This window comes from Coccinella septempunctata, chromosome 2 (genome assembly GCF_907165205.1).
Source record: "Coccinella septempunctata chromosome 2, icCocSept1.1, whole genome shotgun sequence".
NCBI classification, from domain to species: Eukaryota; Metazoa; Arthropoda; class Insecta; order Coleoptera; family Coccinellidae; genus Coccinella; species Coccinella septempunctata.
The window spans coordinates 20,188,924-20,210,321 of NC_058190.1; the positions used below are offsets into that span (position 1 = coordinate 20,188,924).

Sequence of the window (21,398 nt, forward strand, 5' to 3'; positions counted from 1 at the left end):
AATATAACTATGGTATAAAGCCAAAAGTTATGAGGAAAATCAGGGAAAAGATACGAAAAATAAGCTCACCTGATGCTTTCTGCAGAACCAACGATCTGGACCGATCTGGACTCGGAAGATGAACACTAACTTCGAAAATTTTAACGAATTAAAATTTCGATAACACATACGTATACAACCTACACGAACTTCACAGACGGAATCAAAAATTCCGTAGCTTCGCTAATGTAAACTTTCACTTCGACTTTCTCTTCCACTTTCTCTTTGAGAGATTACCTATTGCACTGGTATCATTCAACACGTCTACTGCTTCAACCTCTCGAGGTGAACTATTTTAGCATGAGTAGTTCTCCACTTGTACATATGAGGTCCGCGCGTCAGTCATTCCAATAGCGGTGAGCGTGGGCGTGGGCGTGGGAGGCGGTGAAACTCGCCGGAAAAATCTAAAAAAAGTGATTGATCCCCACGTCAAAATTTGTAACAATGTAAATTTTTCATTCACGGATCTTCATTTGAAATTTTGGAAAATGATTATTTTAATCAAATTGAACGTGAAAATGGACGTCAGTCACGTTTATAGTGGTGGATTTTGCGTCACTCAGGCTTCCAAGGTCAAGGGCAGCCACCATTTTGAAAAATTTTTTTCGGAGTTCTTCATCTTTTCTGAATTGAGCACTCAAAAATACTCCGATGTAACCAGAAACCGTTACTTTGAGGTTTATACATAACTGACCACACTCATTAGAATATTGCTCAAATATGACGTTGAACACCATATATATCGCTTATGCGTCGAAAACGGGGTATATGTCATAAGGCAAAAGTGATTCTCCCGGTGTCATTCAACCACTATATATGTTTGTCCAGTTTATGATGAAACACCCTGTATAAACAAGTAATTGTTATGTACACTCGATAAATAATCGTCAGCCGGTACGATGCCGGTGGGATATGCGTCAGTCGAACTGCATAAGATGCAGCGCGCCAAAGGGAGCTGGTCACTGCCCTTGACTTTGGAAGCCTGACTGAAGCAGAATCCACCACTATAAACGTGACTGACGGCCATTTTTACGTTCAATTTGATTAAAATAATCATTTCTCAAAATTTCAAGTGAAGATCGGTCACTTCAATTTTCAGATTTTTCCGACCACTTCAACCGCGCCTGACTGACGATGTTTCCACTATCGGGAAAGTGACTGACGCGCATTTTCACTCATAATCATGAATAATTTACATTGTTACAAAGTTTCACGTGGAGATCAATAACTTTTTTGAGATTTTTCCGGCGAGTTTCACCGTCTCCCACGTCCACCACGGTGGCGCTGACTGACTTTCGATTTCGACTACAGTAATAGTGTAACTCTCTAATTAATCACATTCGAGTTGGAGATAAATCACTGATAAAAAAGTGACACCACCTCCCGGACTATTAGAAGAGGAATTCAACGAAGTATACTTTTTCCGAGAGGACTTCGTGAGACGAAGATCTAAATGTGGAGCAGAGTTGAAGAAGTCATTCGATCAAAAAACATCGCAAGAATGCAACAGCGAGAAGAACAAGAGAAAATTCCGGCTTCCAAAAAAATTTACTGAAATGTCAAAAATTGGATAGGATTTTGGGGACAGTTTCGAAAAATACATGAAGACATGGAAATCGATTCCGAAGACGAATTTCAGTACCTACCATAGGCAACAGAAGTTGATTCAGCAGCAAAGAAGCTAGTGGAGAGTTTTACTCCATCAGGAGCGAATTACACGATAGCTATCGATCAGATGAAGGCAAGGTTTGCAAAAGATGAATTCCATATCGAGGTGTATGTGAGAGAATTGCTGAGTTTAGTTCTCACACAAGCAATGGACAATACAAGTATGTCACTTTCCAATCTTTATGATAAGCTAGAAACACAACTTAGGGCATTGGAATCTCTAGGGGTAACAAAAAAAAAATATGCGACAATGTTGTATCCTTTAGTAGAGTCTGTATTACCGAACGATACATTGAAAGCATAGGAAATATATCGCAGTGCAAATAAAGTGAACAACATTTCTAATCCGAAGGAGATGCTGTACTGACGAGGGAAAATGATCCCGAAACCGGTCTACAGTTGGACTTGGAATGTTTCGACTTCTCTGGGACCTCCTATGGTAGTTCATGACTAACTCACATTATTGGAGCGACAATTCCTTCGGAATTGTTGTTTCCATTTATATTTAATTTATTATTTACTTTAGTTTTAGGTATATGTTTGGATATTAATTCCTGCAAAATATCGTGAAGTATATCCAGACCATCGTTCACATCCAAATTCTCCAAGAGGAGATTCAAATTCATTTCTGCAAGTTCTGCGTTTAGTGCATCATAATTGCCTTTCCTGAAATTATATTTAAACATTGGCAGAAAGACGAAAATCTTTAGCCATTTGCGCTGCTGCAATAAACATTTCTAATAATAATAATAATATTTAAACATGGCCTTTACCTTCAAGCAATCATGAACTGGTGTCAAGGAAAAACTCAACAGCCGGATGATGACCGGCCTCACTAACCAGAGGCGCATCGCACCTACTAATGTTGCTAACCGAAAATTAAGTCTAATAATTTTCTATTTTTGTTATATACGTTATTGATATGTTTTAATTCCAGAATGTTCATAATATTCTCTATTAAGTAGAGAATATTTATTATCTACATCAATAGTTTCCAAAACAGAATTTGACGCCCGACTCACCCATTTTAACGACGGACAATAATGTCTTGACAGAGACAAACGAGATGGTTAACTACCTGCTAAAATGAAGTCACATCCTAATTCTCCATCTCTCTAATTTTTCTGAAAAGCATTTGTAGAGGCGCTGCATGCAGTATCTCGCAAAAGCGCGGGAAATTTGAACTGACGCATTGCCGATTTTATTCCGTTCGAAGAGCCAACATTGTTTTATCAGAAATTTTGCATTGTTGACGAACGGAAAATTTCCTATCTGATAAATATTGCCTTCATTGACAAATTTTCATCAAGGAAAATTTTCAGATATCAAAAATGCAAAGTTTCCCATTTATTCACTAAGGAAATAGGAAATGTAAAACTACATCAGTAAAATTCTTAGCTATATTTCAACTTCAAACATAAAAAATTCCCATCACAATTTTAGTGAAAAACAATCCAGTTATTAACAGATATAGGTATATGTATATATACAATAGGTAAATTTTATTTTACAAATGAAATACAATATAAATGGAACTTAGAGAAAAAAATGTGAAATTAATGAATTTGAAATGTTTCAATGTTGAATTATATTTATTTTTCTTTTCTCTAATTTAATTAATTTCACAATTTTACATACCACACTTTTTTCACACACATTTGTGAGAGATTTTAAATCTTGGGATTTTCCCTACATAAGGTTTCTTCCTCAGATTGTTCTCCCTTCTATGAATGATTTTTATTAATTGCCTTCTTCTTGGTGTATGAACTGTCCATTTTTGAAAGTGCATCAAAATTTCTGAATATTTTCTTCCTTGATACTAGGTGTGGCCAAATCTGGGGTTTTTGAGCTAGGGCTTGGATCATCCAAAGTTGCCACAGTCTCTTCAGTCATAATTTCTGAAACAGTTTATAACTATTTTTCAACAACTACAAGAAACAAAACTTTTGCAAAATGAGTTGAGATGTTATGTGTTATCATATGAAGGGTTTCGTGACAGAAGGGCGTATCCACAATATCGCAATTTTCAAATACCTTTTTCAGATTCTACAGATGAAATTCCATATTTACTTCATGTGTCTTAATAGTTCTTGCAGAGGTTTGCCAAGGAATAGGAACTGCGGATCTGTTATGCTTAAATCTGTTTAGATCCTTATATGAATCCGGTGAAAAATGCTTATTGCAGATCTTGAATGAATGCAGAGATTCACCCGTGAATTCCATTCCAAGTATTTCTTGCCATTCCTTAGATCTGAAAGTTTAATAATATTAGCACATTGCAAAAAAGATTCTATTCATAGATCGACCATCCTCATAATGACTATTTTACATATCAATCTATAAGATTTACGGAAGACATTATTAGTTCCTTGGTTTAAGAAACAGAGAAACCTTAGCAATAATTATATATTAACTCATCTTGCAAGATTACGGGGAAAATTATGCAATTTTTGAACATTTGTCTCATCACCACCACAAAGTGAACAAAGCAAGCTTGGCATTTTGCTATCTTGGAAGATTGTCCTCAAATTGTCAAAATAGCTCCAGAACTTTGGTTGATAACTAAGTCAACCTCGAAACTTGGAATGAACAGAGAAGAATTGAAAATCATGCGAATTTTTACACATGTAAACATAAACACAACCTCAAAGCTGTCATGTCAAAATTGTCAAATGACGCATGTGACAACAAGGAAATGTTTCCTACTGGGGCGACCTCTACAAACGCTTTCCCATAATTAAACGAAGAGAGACTTATGGAAGCTGATACAAGAAAGAGAGAGATGCACGAATTCCTTAAAATGGGACAGATTTCAATGCCAAGTTAGCCGTCTCGTTTGTCTCTGGTCTTGATCTAGAATTTTTAACCTATTGGTCTCCAGTTCTTCTGCAAATATCTCGCATACCCTCTAGTCGCCAGGTGCAATGTAGACACAACAGATATATACTTTTCTTCTGTCAAGATTGATGACCACCCAATTGTCTTCTAGATCACAGTTAAATTCGGGCACTAATTTAGCATTCAATTCATTTCGCACAATAATTAACACTCCACCATAGCCCTTTTTCGAGGTTTTAGTTAGATTCCTATCACGCCTGAAGAAAGTATAATTATCATCCACTAACTCACCATCAAATATGTTGTTCATTTGTGTCGTATCTACGGCCTGACACTCGAATTTCAGACATTATTGTCGATTGTTTATTACACCGGGTGGCTCAAAAGTCTGGTGAATTCATTTCGCGCACAAGTGAAAAATCGGAATTCTGATAATGGGGTCTTCAGTATTTTCGCCCGAGAAATCGTATAGGCCCATCATATTTTGGGCCCAAAATACTCTTAACTTCCAAATTTCAAATGCAAACCCATCTTTACGAGATTTCAATCTGGCACTTCTAGAATCTGGTGAATATGATAAAATTGGGAATAAATTTGGGAAGGAACAGAATTTTTTCCAAGACTTCGAGACTGCCACCTGTCGGCGAATATGAGGTGGTACGATGTTTGACAGAGGTGTAGATTTGATAGTTTCAGTATCAATCCTCATAGGATCATTGCGTAAGGTATCGATTTTATTGACGTGAGCACTGTTCAACCAAACAGAGCAACAGTACTCAGCAGCAGGAATTTTATAGTAACAAGATTTATTTATTCATTCATTTATTTCTCTTTGGGATACAAATGGGACGAACCCAAAAAAGGATCCACACAATACATTCACAATAAATTTAACTTACATCGAGCAAAAATACACAGCAATACAGTAACTTAAGATAATAAACAATAAACATTGGCCCGGAAAGGCAAATTTGTGAGAGATGAAAGCAGCTCAACCAGCGCTACTGTCAAGTACCGACCGGAAAAACCGACACATGCTGGTTCGGAACTTCTTCACTGTGTCAGAGAAAATGTCCAAACCTGTCCACCGAGACAAAAAGTTGTAGGACCTCATTGTTCTGTGCAGGGGAGAATACAGGAAATAGTAAGTACTAGCCTGCTGCAAGAAGAAAGTGTTCGCGTGTCGTGTGCTTTAGGGTGCGACAACCAACCTGACTTGATGAACTATCTCGATACAGTCCAATCTGTTATTAACGAGCTTGTGGGCAAACATTACATCAGTCATCCTTTTGCGATCCTCAAGCGGTAATAAATTCATACTGCGGTACATCTCTCCCAACGTCGACCTGGAGGGAAAAAACGTGCTCTACAACATCTGAGAAACCTTCTCTCGACACTTTCCAACTTATCGATGTAAACCCCGTAGCGTGGGTTCCAGATAACCGAACCGAAACTAGGATGCTATTGACTTATGCTAAGTAGAGTGTACGAAGTACCATAGGACTCCCAAACTCATATGAGGTTCTAAGGATAAAGCCAAGCATACGATTCGCTTTTTTGGTGATATTGTATATATGTTGGTCAAAAATCAGTTTAGAATCCAGAGTAATCCCAAGGTCTCGCACGACGTCTACATTTGAAATGGCATGGTTGGAAATGATATAAGATGGAAGAACCTTATCAGACTTTCTAGTGAAGGTGATGGAGTAGCATTTAGAGAGGTTAAGAAACAACTGATTTCTCTCGCAATACAAAGCGAACCTATCCAAGTCCTCTTGCATGTTAAATCTATCTGTAGAATGAGATAGCAAAGTCTTCGAACAAGTACAAAACAACTTGGAAAATGGTAACAACAACCGAAGAAAAGAGTTTATGTCCCCATAAACGTACATCCCAGGGATGTAGCCAACAGCTTTAGTAATTATTTTGTTGGGGTAGGTAGCAGGCAGCATAACTAGAAGTTATCAGGTTCCGAATGACTAGGATAAAAAGCAGGGCTTCCATAAATCATATGTTCACCCTTTATTCATTTTTTAGACCCATCTTCGAATTATTTTGTGGACTCTTGAGAAGAGGGGGTGAAATTCACCCTTCTAAGTTCTGCAAATGAAAGAGCTCTCTGAATATCGTTTACTAGTAGTGAATAGAAAGAACATTCTTTCGTGTTTGTGTTGTTTATGTTTTATGTAACCTAGATATTTCGACGAATTTCGAATTTGAGCTAAGTGTTTTTAATAGTTCATAGGATTTTATATGTCGACAACAGTGAGGACCGATCGATTTTTCTGCTCACTTGAAAAGTCATAACAGAGCTGCTGCAGCTCGTCCTGTTACTTGACTTCTGAGGATGGTGATTTGATTCACCGAAACCGGTCGAGCGGACGTTGCTTTTGCAGTCTCCAAATAAAGTTTTCACCAAAAATAAGGCTCTCTTTTTTTCTATTCACTATCAATATGGTGAACGCCAAAGGGTTCAAAGAAGTCATCGTTTACTAGTGCCTGATAAATATGTGCACCGAATTTAAAACTCTTTATTCATTTTTTAGACCCATTTTCGATTATATTTCGAATATCCATTTTAAGGCTGGAAATCACACTTCAACATTCTAGGAATGAAAAAATCTTTGAAATAGTATTTATCAACTTCTAATAAATAAACACTCCGAGTTAGAAATAATTCATTCATTTCCGAGACCTAATAACGATTTCAGTATGCACAGTACGCGAAAAAAAAGTACCCGACGCCACTGGTCAAACGGCCGCTAGATCTGAAGTGGCTCCTAGAATGTGGCAGCTAAGTTCACACCAGTTACTTACTCGCGAGCCTCAACTGCATAGATTTCATAGACAGCCATCTTTGTCTATCTCATCAAGATAATGTATTTGTTGTCCTTTATTATCAAGGCATATTTCAGTCGATGTTGACAACTTGTGCAATAGAAATGAAACGCTTTAATTTTTAAATACCCATTCTTATTTTTCATTTTTAAGTGCTTAAAATAATTCTTTTTGGGAAACGGCTGAAATGGTTATTTGAAAATGTGATGTTTCAAAAATATTTCATAAAAAATACATCATTTTCGTCAAAAAGAGTACTCCACCCAGAACTTCAAGAAAAAATAGTATTTTTCGAAAAAGTTGGCGCCAACTTCACATGAGTGAGTATTCCCTATTATGTGGAAGTTAAAAATTCAAATGCATGGATAGCTACCAAAGAGCCGATCTTTTTTCAAGATGGGGTTCGTCACCTGCCAGATGGAAAAAGTTATAGCTAGCGACGGACAATACTTCGAGCATTAAATGTATAACCAATTTCTCACGATGAAGCTTCCATTTTCGACAAAGAACCGCTCAAACTAATTTCTACTATTACTGGAGATATTTTTATGGAATTGATTATCACCATGTTATCCTGCATGTCAGGAAAATGTGAATCATTTTCAGGTTTTTTGTCTCTTCCGGTCTTACGGAAAGTAACTTTCAACGTCATTTTTCATTGGTCTTTGAATTATACTTCGATGAAAAAATATAGATTTCAATTTGAAATAAAAAAGTTCTGGATAAAAATTCAAATCAAAATTAGGCGTTTCTTTGTGATTACCCTTTGAGAATTATTATAATCAAAAATGAAATGAAAGCGTGCAAAATGATTTCAATAAGAATTTCTGAAAATTTCATCCCACTAACGGAGGGCAAGGCGCTAGGACCATCTTTGTGATCATGAAGTCAATATAGTTATTGTCATAATTAATTGGCCATGCAATTTGAAGAAATTGAAGTAATAACTGCTTCCGTTATAACCGAATGTAACAGAAAATTGGAAATATTTTAGATTATGTGTTCCCTTCGGATAACACATGAATTTTCATGAAAATTTCTTTTTCCTTGCATATGCAGGGCCAAAAGAACTCAAATTTTTTTTTTATTTCAGTCTAATAGAAATTTGTAGTGACATGTATTATGTTTTTTTTTTCAGTGCCTATCATTGATGTGCACGTGGTTGCAGGAGATCCAGTTTATCTGCCATGTGATATATCGACAAGCGATCCAGGTGATCAAGTGCTTTTAGTGTTGTGGTATCGGGAAGATCTTGGAACTCCAATTTATAGGTACGTTAAAATATTGCACATTGTGTACTTAGTGGCACAATGAAAAAACCAATGTAAGTAGTATTCGAAATTACGACTTCCTGAAAAGATAACCGCATAGTCATTCAACAATCATACAAAAAATTTCATTTCGATTTCATTCGATTGTCACCCTGTATGAATATTAATTTCTTTTTTTTTCATCATTGAAGATAACAAGGCTGGGAAAGACAAGAAAGCAATATCGAATAACTATTTTTCGATTATTTATTATACTTATAAGACCCGTTTGCACCAAACACAGTAACAATAACAATAACAATAACAATAAATTTATTCTCAGAATCCAGAATACAAAGAAATGAGAAACCGTCAAACAAAGAGAAAACTAGAATTACATTTCAAAATTCCTATAATCATATTTTAAAAACTCTAATACTGAATAAGGTTCAATATTGACGATCAAGTTGGTGAGTTTTTTCTTGAATCTTCTGAAATCCATTATATCTAATATGGCTTTGGGGACACTATTATACAATCTGATACATACATATTTGGTGTTTCTTTCTGTTAGAGTCAGATTATGTTGTGGAAAGTGATAAGGAACTGTTCGCCTGGTATTATTATTATTTTTGGAATCTTCAAAGTAATGGGGATTTTTTCTGGTAAAAAGAATACTCTCCATAATGAAGAGTCCGTAGAAAGTAAGAATTCCATTCCTTCTGAAATGGCCCCTACACGTTTCTCTATATTTTAATCCTATCATGGCTCTTAAAGCCGATTTCTGAAGTACAAATAATTTACTGGCATCAGAACTGCCACCCCAAATCACGATTCCATACCGAAGCAAAGAATCGAAACTTGCAAAGTATATGGACCTCAAAAGATTCACATCCACCCGTCGAGATAATACTCTTATCATGTAAAGAGCACTATTCAGTTTTCTACCAAGTTGTAGAACATGTTCACACCAATTCAATTGATCGTCCACATGAACTCCCAAGAACTTTGTGGACTGTGCTATCTTAACTGATGTATTGTTGAAGTCTATTTTTTCCGGAAAATTCAATTTGGATCTATTAGTTTTAAACATGACGCACTCTGTTTTTTCAATATTTAAATTTAGGTCATTCCCAATACACCAATTTTTAATCAATTCGAAGACAACCTGCGTTCGCTCGATACCTGACTGGAGATCCCTATCTTTCACAAGAGCATTTGCGTCGTCCACGAACAGCAAAATAGTGACAACATTCAGGACAAAAGATGATATAGCCGAAGGTAAATCATTTATAAATACTATAAAGAGAAGGGGCCCAAGAATACTACCCTGAGGTACACCCACATTCAGAATTTTGTCATTAGACGTGTGAACTCCAGCGCCAATGGTAACGGACACCCTTTGAGTTCTATTGCTCAAGTAACTACGTATCAACTTAAGCTGGCTGTCTCGAATACCATAGAGTTCCAATTTATTCAACAGTTTTATGTGATTTACGGAATCGTAACACACCTAGTGTTAGTATCCATTAAAATTAACCCCTCATTTAAACTAGTGTCTGGTATTTCATTTCCTCAGATCATATTTCTAGATTTTCCACAGGATATAGGGAACGTGGATGGTCAAAAACTAAACCCAACTAATGCCGACGTTTCGCGGATATATTTCCACTTCTTCAGGGCTGCAATAGATACAATTTCTCAAAGATCTTATCTTATATAAATCCATTCATATAAAATCTATCAACATAGAATGCAATAAAGGCTGAAATAACATTTAAAACTTCCAACAGTACGAAACAAAATTTGAAAAATCCAAAAAAATGTTTTATTATTTTTTTGAATTATCAAAAAAATAATAAAACACGAACTACACAAACATAATCAAAAATACACAAATTCATCAACTTTTTCGGAAAATAAATTAGATTAGACAAAAAACCCAACCTGAAACACTCGCCAAAGGAAACCATGTTTTCCAACCGATGGATCTTAAAAACAATATAATGAACAATATAGAGCAGAGACTCATGGAAACTCGAAAAACTTCGTCAGAAAATTCTATACAAATATTGTATCGATAAATGCAATGCATCACTTTCAATGAATGTGCCAAAACGGTGGAATCAACCGTATGAAATCAATTGGTTATCAACACAATCAATATATTTTATTTATCTCATTTTGAAATTACCTAGTTGAATATTTATTTTTGAAAAGGTCCAAAATGCCAGTGTATACCAAGCTCAAGTTCTGGGTGTCATTGCGGAAATTTACAGTATTATTCAATTTTATATATGTATATGAATATATAATTTCACTTATATTTCATTTCATCCAATTATTGTCTACGTCTAAAATAGACACTGCCTGAAAATTGACATTGTGGTGTTCACTAAAATGGTGGGTTGCAAGGGCTCTTCAGATTTACAACTTTCGTTACAGTTATATTTGTGGTGTTCGATTCTATTTCCAAGAAGCTGTTTCGTTTGGCCTATATAACATTTGTGACAATTTATGCAGGGAATCTTATAGATTACTTCACTGCGGTCCAGAACGGTGTCAACATCTTTCAGTCTCGAAAACAACGAATTACAAACCGAAAGGCTGTATGATGCTAACTTCACATTTTCAGAAAAACCCCTGATTAAATTCTTCATCTGGTTGGTAAGTCCCTCAGAAACTTAAAATATTTCATTCTGCCAATCACGTCTACGCTGTCTGTACTCGAAGGTCCACTGACCAAAATCGTACTCGAAATGATTTTATCACTAAGTGACTTAGGGTAGTTGTTCAACTTTAATATTTCTCTTATCACTTTTAGATTGTCATCAAGGAACGAACGGTCACATAGATTAACTGATCTTTATATTAGGTTTTTAACGGCGGAAATTTTATATGCGAAACTGCAATACGAATTATAGTTCAAAATTCGTCCTGAACTTGTTGGCTTTCTGTACCAGTTAGTTATCAAGGAGCCATCTTCTCTCCTGTGTACGATAACATCCAAAAAACGCAAAAAATTGTCTTTCTCCATCTCTTAGAGTAAATTGGAGGGATGAAAATGATTAAATGCGGTCAAGAGTTCATGGAATTTGTTCACGCGAACAATCAAGAACATATCATCTATATACAATGCTATAACTGGAACCCAAAATGATAGTTGGTTTATACACTCTTGTATGAGTTCTGTCATTACTAAATTTGCTATGTATGGAATGGCCATGGTTTACCCATTCCGTCAATTTGCCTATAATACTCATAACTAAACTTAAAGTAACTGGACGTGAAAATGAATACAATCATTTTCAGGAACAGTGTTTTCGGTATGTTCGTAAAGGCCAAGATGTACTTCCACCGTTTTTTCACTATTTCAACTGTTAAATCCTTGACGACGTTGGTATACAATGAGATGACATCTAAGGAAATTAGACAATGACCCTTCGGGACAGAAACTGTTTTAACAAGAGAAACGAACTCGAACAAATTTTTGACGTTGTACGGAGAAGTTGCGTTACATGACTCATAATCTGATGTACAGGGTGGGCAAAATTCGTTGTCTAGAAAGGAATCTCGAGAACTATAACAGCTAGAAGAAAACGGACGACACATTCTCGAGCTCTTTTTTCTTGACTAATCCAAAACTGAAAACAGATCCAGCCTAACGTTCATAGATTTTGAGTTATGAACGAAAATTGAGAAATTGTCATTTTCAATGAAGCTGAATAACTCTTTTATTTGAACTCGTATTCGAAATCCGTTGTTATATTCTACAGGCACTTTTTTATGAGGAATTCGAATATCATATTGTCAAATTTTTTGATCCAGTCATTTTCGAGATACGACAGGGATTTCTGATTTTTCAAATGTAAACTATAGTTGAAAGTCCTTTCATTCTGCTGCAATTTTTTTGCTGATTTCAAAAATGTATCATATGTCGCTATTCACATGAAAATAACAAAAAAATTCAATACTTTATCCTGCTTTTCGATTCACTGTTGAATTTTTAGTAGGCTAGCGTATCCATAGCGACCGTTGAAAATGCATTATGGTTTGTGAACTCCACATAATCCTATGTGAATTCAACCTTGTGTGATAGGAATCACAGACTGTCGAATAATTATTTCTTTTATATATCGAGATCGATATCCTTCAAAAGAGAGTAAAAGACTTTCGTCTGATTATTAAAGAAGAAAGTTTATTCAATTATCGTTTTTCAATTCATGAAAGAAACTTAAAAAGTCAGTAATATAAATAAAATACGAAAGCTGTCTATAATCATAATTTTTACAAAAGTAAGATGATGAAAAATAAGTACGTCTGTCCACGGTAGTATTCGAATTGTAAACCATCGTAAGATAAGCATGCCAAACATCGCGAGAACAAACGATGGCAAATCAATCATCGAAATATTTATTCAGCAATCCGTGATTTCAATCATAGAGGCTCAGGTTCACAAAATATAATGCATATTCAACGGTTGCTATGGTTACGCCAGCCTACTAAAAATTCAACAGTGAATCGAAAAGCAGGAAAAAGTATTGAATTTTTTTTCTTATGTTATATTAATGTAAATAGCAACATATGATACATTTTTGAAATCAGCAAAAAAATTGCAGCAGAATGAGAGGACTTTCAACTATAGTTTACATTTGAAAAATCGGAAATCCCTGTCGTATCTCGAAAATAACTGGATGAAAAAATTTAATGATATCATATTCGAATTCTTCATAAAAAAGTGCCTGTACGAGTTCAAATAATTGAGTTATTCAGCTTCATTGAAAATGACAATTTCTCAATTTTCGTTCATAACTCAAAATCTATGAACTTTAGGCTGGATCTGTTTTCAGTTTTGGATTAGTCAAGAAAAAAGAGCTCGAGAATGTGTCGTCCGTTTTCTTCTAGCTGCTATAGTTCTCGAGATCCCCTCAGTAGACAACGAATTTTGCCCACCCTGTATAAAACATGGGTAAAAGTTTAGATTAGTGCCCACCTCCGATTTTGACGTCGATTTTTTCTTAGATAAAGTCTTGTATGAAAAATCGATTGGTACATGTCTCAACCTTAGGAGACTTGTAGTTTGGGAGATATGATTTTTCAAAGTTCTTATGAAAATTGCGAAAATTCGGTATAAATCAATCGAATTGTAATATTTTCCCTGTTCAGCACTTCAATAACTAAATCCAATCTTTTATTCGTTTAATAATTATCTTAAAATGGCATTTTCATGTACAAATATGATTTTTCACTGTCTTAACTTAAACTAACCTAACCTAACCTCAAAACCATTATTTATATTTCATCGAAAATTGAAAAATCCCCCACATTTTTCAGAATAAACTTACTGAAATCATTATATATATATATATAATATATATATAACAGTTCTTTATTGTCTTTAAACAAATGGCCATCGACCTAGGGTCCTTCAGCCTTTTAAATTTACAGTTTTGTTTATCATTTTTTTTATATAGAATACAATATAATATCGTAAAAAATATTATTTAGTTGGTATTCAACATTTTCAGAAGAGTCTGTGTGGGATGTTTTCTTTTAGTCCTATTCGTTCCATCGTCGTGGTATTGTATAATTACATCATGCTGTTCTATCAGTTTAGAATGAAACTTCATATTGAGTCTCTTGATTTTTTCATTTATTGGTTCAATTCCTGTCTTTTCGTATAAGAGTTGATTCGGTGGATTATGGAGAACATTGTTTGGGTGTCGCATTCGTGTTATCTTTCTTAGGGCTGTCGTCTCTGCTACTTGCAGATTTTTTATTGCTCTGGGTTTGCAGTTTGCGTATATTGGGTGTGCATATTCAATCAATGGCCTACAAATGGTCTTATATATTTTTGCTGCATTGTAGATGTTGATTCCTTGTTTCTTATATGTCAATTTAGCAAAATATGTGGCTCTGGAGATAGTCTTTTTCTTTATCATCTTTGTGTGGGCATTAAAATCATATCTATTGTCTATTTGAACACCCAAATATTTTATAGTCGGCGAAGGTCTTATGTTAACTCCATTGATATTACTAGATGGTGAATTTGGATTGATTATGTGATCAAAGATGATAAGCTGAGACTTAGTTGGATTTGGTTTCAACCTCCATTTTTGGAACCATAGTGTGACGGTATTTACTTGTTCTTGCAGGCTTTGTATGCAACTTTGCAATGATTTTTCATGTACTATTAGTGTTGTGTCGTCAGCAAATTGTAGTACATATTGTTTCCTAGATGGGTTGATGGACATATCATAACAGTAAAATTTATATATTGATGTTGATAGTGGAGATCCTTGAGCCGTGCCCTGCTCTGAACTGAAGTGATTAGAAACAGCATTATTTACTTTAACTGTTAGTTTTCTGTTTTCTAGAAATTGCTGACATAGCTCAATTAGGTAGTATGGGCAATTAGTTTCATTCAGCTTATATAAAAGTCCTCTGTGCCACATACTGTCAAAAGCTTTTTTGATATCCAAGCATAACGCAGCAGACTTATCTTTTCCCAACGTTGCATTCTGAACATTAGATATGAGAATTGACAGTGGGTGGTTTGTTGAGTTTTTTTCCGTGAATCCGAACTGAAAATTTGGTATGTATTTGTTTATATGTAGATCAAGCAATTTCTTTATTAATTTTTCATAAAATTTCCCTAGAACTGGAAGCAGGGTGATAGGTTGGTAATTTTCGACTCTTCTACTATCTGTATTTGGTTTATGTATGTTTATTATGGTACCTATTTTCCAAATTTTTGGGAATATGCTGTTATTTATACAATACTAGTATATTTCTATCAGTTTCTTGTGGAAGCTCTCATTCAGGACTTTGACAATGGACCATGGGATGTTGTCTGCTCCAGGTATGATGTTTTTAGATTTATGAAGAATTTCATAGTAATCTTCCTCATTAATTTCAATTATCTCATTATTTGTGTTTCTGGTCTTGTTGAAATGATTATCATACCATGCATTCACCCTGTCAAAATGATTCTTATCAAAGTTGGTATCTTCATTCAGTTTGAAAGTACTTTGATAATGACTCGCAAATAATTCACATTTTTCCTTATCGGTCTGATATTCTTTCACATTATCTTCTAGTGTGGGAATTTGGCGTGACTGTTTGTATCTGGACAGTTTGTTAACTTCTTGGAAAAATATTTTACCTTTGGAATCGTTGATCTTATTACAAACAGTTATCCAGTTATGTTCCTTATATTGTTGTATCATTTTGTGAATGTTTCTGTTGTATTCATTCAGATTTTTTTTGAAAATAGGGTCTCCACTTTTTCGATATTCCCTGTACATTTTTCTTTTATATTTGATCATTCTAATGATATATGGAGGAAGTTCGTGAATGAATGGATGTCTCGAGATCATGGGCGTGTGTTTTTTTATACTTTCAGATAAAGCATTGTTGAATTTTTCTATATATTCTTCATTTATAAGATCATTTTTGTTTACTTCGATGAAAGCTTCCATTTCCTTATTCACTTTTTCTGTATTGCATTTGCTGTAATTAGGTATAATCTTCTTCTGTTCTTCAGTTGGTTTCACAGTCAGGTCTACTTGCACAACCATTGCCAGATGATTTGAGCCCAAATCGGGGGTTAATTCAATTTGTTTAATATTCTGTTTTATAGTGTTTGTATAGAATATTAAAACAGGAGTGCTATCTTCGTTCTCGTTGCTCAAAAATGTTGGTGGAGTTTCCGCTTTGGTAAACTGTTTGCTTCTCAAAAAGTTGTTGATCTGTTGGTTCTTGGCTTTGTTTACGTTGAAGTCTCCTATTATGATGGCATATTTGCAGAGAGACGCTCTTATGAAAATACTTTCTTCTATCTTTGATGCAGGGTGAATGTATACAAGGAAAATATGTAATTTTTCATTTTTGAATGGGACAGAGAAATGGGTTACTTCATTCAAGGGGTTGTTGACTGCTGGTGAATTGGCTTTTCCACATTTTATGCCTGGATGACACTGTACAAGGCTGCCACCTCTCTTGTTCTGTATTTGGTGTCCAAACTTTTGTAGTTGTGTCCAATTTCGGTATTGCGTGTTGTCTGAACTTTTTATTTTCGCCTCAACAAACATTGTACATGATATATTGTTATGTTCTATGAAATGATTGATCAAGTGTTTTATTGGGATGTAACTGTTTATGTTGTTGTACAAGAATTTAATTGTCGACATGAACTTGACTATTATTTTTGCTGTTGATAGGTTCAGTTGGGGAGGGCTCTTTTGGATCATCCATATCAAACATTAGCACATAAAATCTATTCCCTGTAAACACCACTGTTGTATCTACATTATATTGACTTATGAACCTCTTCTTGATCTTGAGTAAGAGTTCATTTCTATTGGTGTTTTTTGGTTTGTTGAGTTTACGACAATATGTATGTACTATATCATCGTGTATTGTTATAGGGGAGTGTATTCTGTTCATCTTCTTTGTGAGATCCTCTATTTCTCTAGTTTTTTTATTTATAGTTCTAACATTGACGTTTGGGATGCCTTCGATTGGTTTCTTCGGATGGTTGGGACATTTTATGGACCATGCTAAATGGTCTTCAGCATTGCAAGCAGTACATTTTGGTGTATTGGTTGACCTACAATGGGACATTTTGTGAGTTCCCTGACATTTTGAGCATTTTGGTGGACTTTCGCAATTTTCAGTTGTATGATCAAAAAGTAAGCATTTGTTACAAGGTATCGGTGTTGGTTCTGGTGCATGACTGGGGAACACCATGTAGTGACGATTCATATAAAAGAGACCATTGTTAAGTAGTGTCTCGAACGCATTTATTTCTCCTGTAATTATTCGTATATAACCTGTTGGACAAGAGTGTATTCTTAATGTTTTATTCCTAATGAAGTTAATCGTTGACTTATTTCGTCGTCCTTGATATTCTTTTTAACTGATGCAATAACTACTGAATAGGTTTGTTGAGGTTCTTTTCTCTCGCTTCTTTGTTTTTGGTTTTTAGTTTCTTTGTAGCTTGTTATTTTTTTTTCTGCTTTTAGTTCGTTTAGGGCTTTTTCTAGTTGTATATTATCAGTATTTGACTTCAAAAGAAATCCTAATTTAGTTTTAAGAATAATAACCTCTGTATTCGGGAATTTGGAGTTCCAAATAATCGCCATTTGAATTCTGTCTATTTCATTACTTTCAGGAATGATGTAAAATAAATTGGTGTATTCTGTGGATTTAATTTCATTCATTTTTGGTGAGAAGTATTTGTTTATGTTTTTTGTTGGATTATTATTCATTTGTTGTTAGGTGTCTATTGTTTTTTGAGTTGTTCCTGTAGCAGATGTTGATGGTGCATTATTCGTCTTATCTATTTCCATGCGTTCAGGTTCGTTTGATTTCTTTCCTTCAATTAATTGTGGTTGTTTGAAAATTATATCTGGAGATTTGTTTTCATTTTTCTTCTTCGCAGTCGCAGTCTTAACATTTTTTCTCCCTCGTTTCCTCTTGGAAGCGACCTCTTTCAGATCTTCTTCTTCTCCCTCCGAAGTCCAGTAGGAAGTGGAGCCGCTGATCTGAGACATTTCATAAAGGCAGAAATCCTCAAAGTCTGCAGCCTTCACCGGAGAATTATCGTCGATTTTCTTTGCTTATCTTAAACAGCTGTCGATTTATTCACTATCAGTTACGATTCGTATCAATGAGAACGTAATTTAGAAGCACACGTGCTCAGCATGAAAGCCAAACACAGACTGGAAATCATTAACTCATCGAGTTCTCTTAATGCCAACATTCGAATTCATTGAAATTGATGAAAAAATCGAAGACAAACATCCAAGGTGGGCGCTAAAGTAAACAGGAGCCAAAACGGTATATGTTGTAAGGAGATGAGTTTATACAACTTACAATTGGTCTTATTTTTAAATTTGGTTATATTTTTTATCTTCAGTGATTCTTTTTCATCTAAATAAGATTCAGACTTCAATTTATTGATCAATTCATTTGCTTCACGCTGGATTCTGTTAGTGATATCTGTCTTAATTTTATTGTATGTTTTTTGATCGGACAGCATGTCAGTCATATAATCTGAATATTCTCTTTTAAACATAATAACCGTAGAGTTCCCCTTGCCTGCTCTCATAATAACTATATCAGGATGTCTTTTAATGAACAATCTAATGTTACTGAAATAATAAACAAATTAATTTAGATGCATAACATCCGCAGATAATACTGTTACTGAAATATTTAAGAAGTGGATGCAGTATTTTACGATGTTGAGATTTGAACCAATAATTCGTTATAATGTTAACACCCCTAGTTCGCAGTATATTTCTCTCTTCTCCACTGACACGGAAACTCTGAACTGCAAACTCGAAATCTTTAATAATGGTTGGAATTGGTATGTAATCACCCTGTGAAACGCTGAATTTTGGACCCAATAATAATATTGATTCTACATCTTGCGGCACAATCACATCAGTGTTATTATACAAGAAATTGGGTTGTAACTATAAAAAATGTATTGGTCTGGAGAAATTTTAAAGTAATGATTCTAATTTATTAATATTCGTAGTTCTGATTCTATTGAACAGTGTCTCGAAATTGTCTCTACAAGTTCCCGAAAAATTCCGATATACATTGTCAGGTACTGACGATTTTACATAATGCTTGATCTCGTCCAATCTTTTATTCAATAGTTTCAACTTCCAGATTGTGATTTTGATTTCTAAATTCAGTACAGATTTCTGAAATCTATGCATAATTTTTCTAGTTTGATTCACAAATGGACTATTATCCTCTAGTAACAAAACATTTAAACAATTGATATTATTAGTGATGTGCTTTGGAAATACCTGATTTCGCCTGCATTCAAGAAGAAAGATTTTCCGATTGTGTAGTGATGCAACTTTCTCGTCACATTTAATCCAATTATTAAGTTGTGTTTTCATAAAAGCTCCGACCGATACGCTCAAAGTAATTTCCAATGTTTGAACAAGTGTCTTCATTTAAATTACGTTGCACCAGCTATTAAGCGACATTTAAATGGCTAAAGCTTACCTTAAATTCAAGTGCTCTTGTAATGACCACTTAAATATATGAGGGCATGATTCTAACCTAAAATAATTTGTTAAACTCAATGCAGAACTATTGTGGGTTTTAACTAACTTTGACTAAATATTGCTCAGCTAATGGGGGAAAGAGAACCACCGGTAGTAGGAGATTATGAACAATTAAACCGTCTTATAGATGAAGGATATGTACCGAGTATTCCAGTGGGGCCAAATCTCATCAATACAGGGCAGCTCTGAGACAACAGAATATTGATGAGTATTTTGGGAGGCTTCAATTTTTTCAATGCAAATTATAGAATAGTTTAAACTGCATTATTGCTTAATTGCTAATGGTGGATAGGTAAAAATAAAAGATTTTAAAGGCCCTTGGGGTGTTAGCATGGTGCTTTGGTCCTTGGAAGATATTTTGACGATATTGAAGGGATATATGTAGTTACTAATGATATTATGAGATCCTGAAAGTTTCAGATCTCTAACTCACTTTTTTTCTGAGAAAAAGCAAATTATGAGGAAATGACGAAAACATTTTTTTTTTCAGAAACTTGTGAATCGATTGTTGCCAATTTTGGATATGTTCTTAAGGCTGACGGTGGCTTCTTTCTTTCCGCGACTTCGAAGGTTCATTAGAACCATTAGGAATCCATTAGGATTTCAACCAACTTTTATTTATTTATTTATTTATTTATTTATTTATTTGTAATCAACAGACCTGAGTCCAATAAAAGACTACATTCTAAGAATGAAATAGTGAACAATTATCCCGATTACACAAATTCAGTTATAACTTTCTAGAAAATCAGATCAAAAAGAGTCCTTTAACATGTTTTTTGAACTCACCATATGTGCAGAAATATATATCTACATTTTGTTTGTTGGTATATTTATTCCATTAGTTTATTTATTGTTGTATCAAATAATTGATCGTTTGGAATTTTGTTAACCTAATTTATTTATATATATTATATTTATATATAATAAGACGTTTCGGGTTCGGGCCCTTTTTCAATCTAAAAACAAATATCAAAAACACAGTTACATATACAATTATTCGAGATAGAGATCTGTCACCTTTATTTTAAAAATTTTCAAGTCTTCTGCTTGTGGTGCATGTGTCTTCATTCTTCATTTTGTGATATAATGTGGTGCTAAGTCAATGAATTGTCAAGTTGGTGTCGTTGTCACTCTTCTTCTTCTTTCGTTGTCGTTTTCCGCTGTCTTCTTTATAATCGTTGAGTATATTTTGTTCAGACCATTTATATCTGTTCTGTCGTTGATAGAGTTGGGGTTTCGTTTTATACATATCATTTCCAAAAATTCCCTGGTTCTTTTATTTGTTTCCCTATCTAATATCCTTGTATTCTCGAAATTGAAAGTGTGGTTGTTTTCTATTGTATGTTTGTAAAGGGCGGTTTGAGTTTTAGAATATTTGTGTCCTTTTATCCTGTTGTTCAAATTCTGTTCTGTTTGTCCTATGTACACTCCATTACATTGGTTGCATGGTATCTCGTAGACGATATGTGATTTTTGACCTTTCGGGACTATTGCCTTCAATCTCGAAAATAATTGATTAACCTGTATAAATGGTTTGTGTGCAATCCTTATATTGGGGTATGGCTTTATTATGTTTTCTATTTTCTCAGACAGTGTTGGGATGTATGGTAGGGGTATGTAAACTATTGGCTCGGTTTTTGGATTTTGGTAACTTAGTGAGTTGTAA

General features: G+C 34.5%; 1 protein-coding gene across 1 annotated transcript in view; it reads left to right on the forward strand.

The window, feature by feature from the left end:
- The first annotated feature begins 1,799 nt into the window (after window positions 1–1,799).
- Window positions 1,800–21,398, forward strand: part of LOC123306460 (nephrin-like) — a 907,827-nt gene continuing 888,228 nt past the window's right edge. Inside the window, exons 1-2 of the mRNA XM_044888477.1 lie at window positions 1,800–1,868; window positions 8,522–8,654. Coding sequence (XP_044744412.1) covers window positions 1,856–1,868; window positions 8,522–8,654 — 146 coding nt within the window. The 5' untranslated portion in view covers window positions 1,800–1,855. The remainder of the gene's footprint in view (window positions 1,869–8,521; window positions 8,655–21,398) is intronic.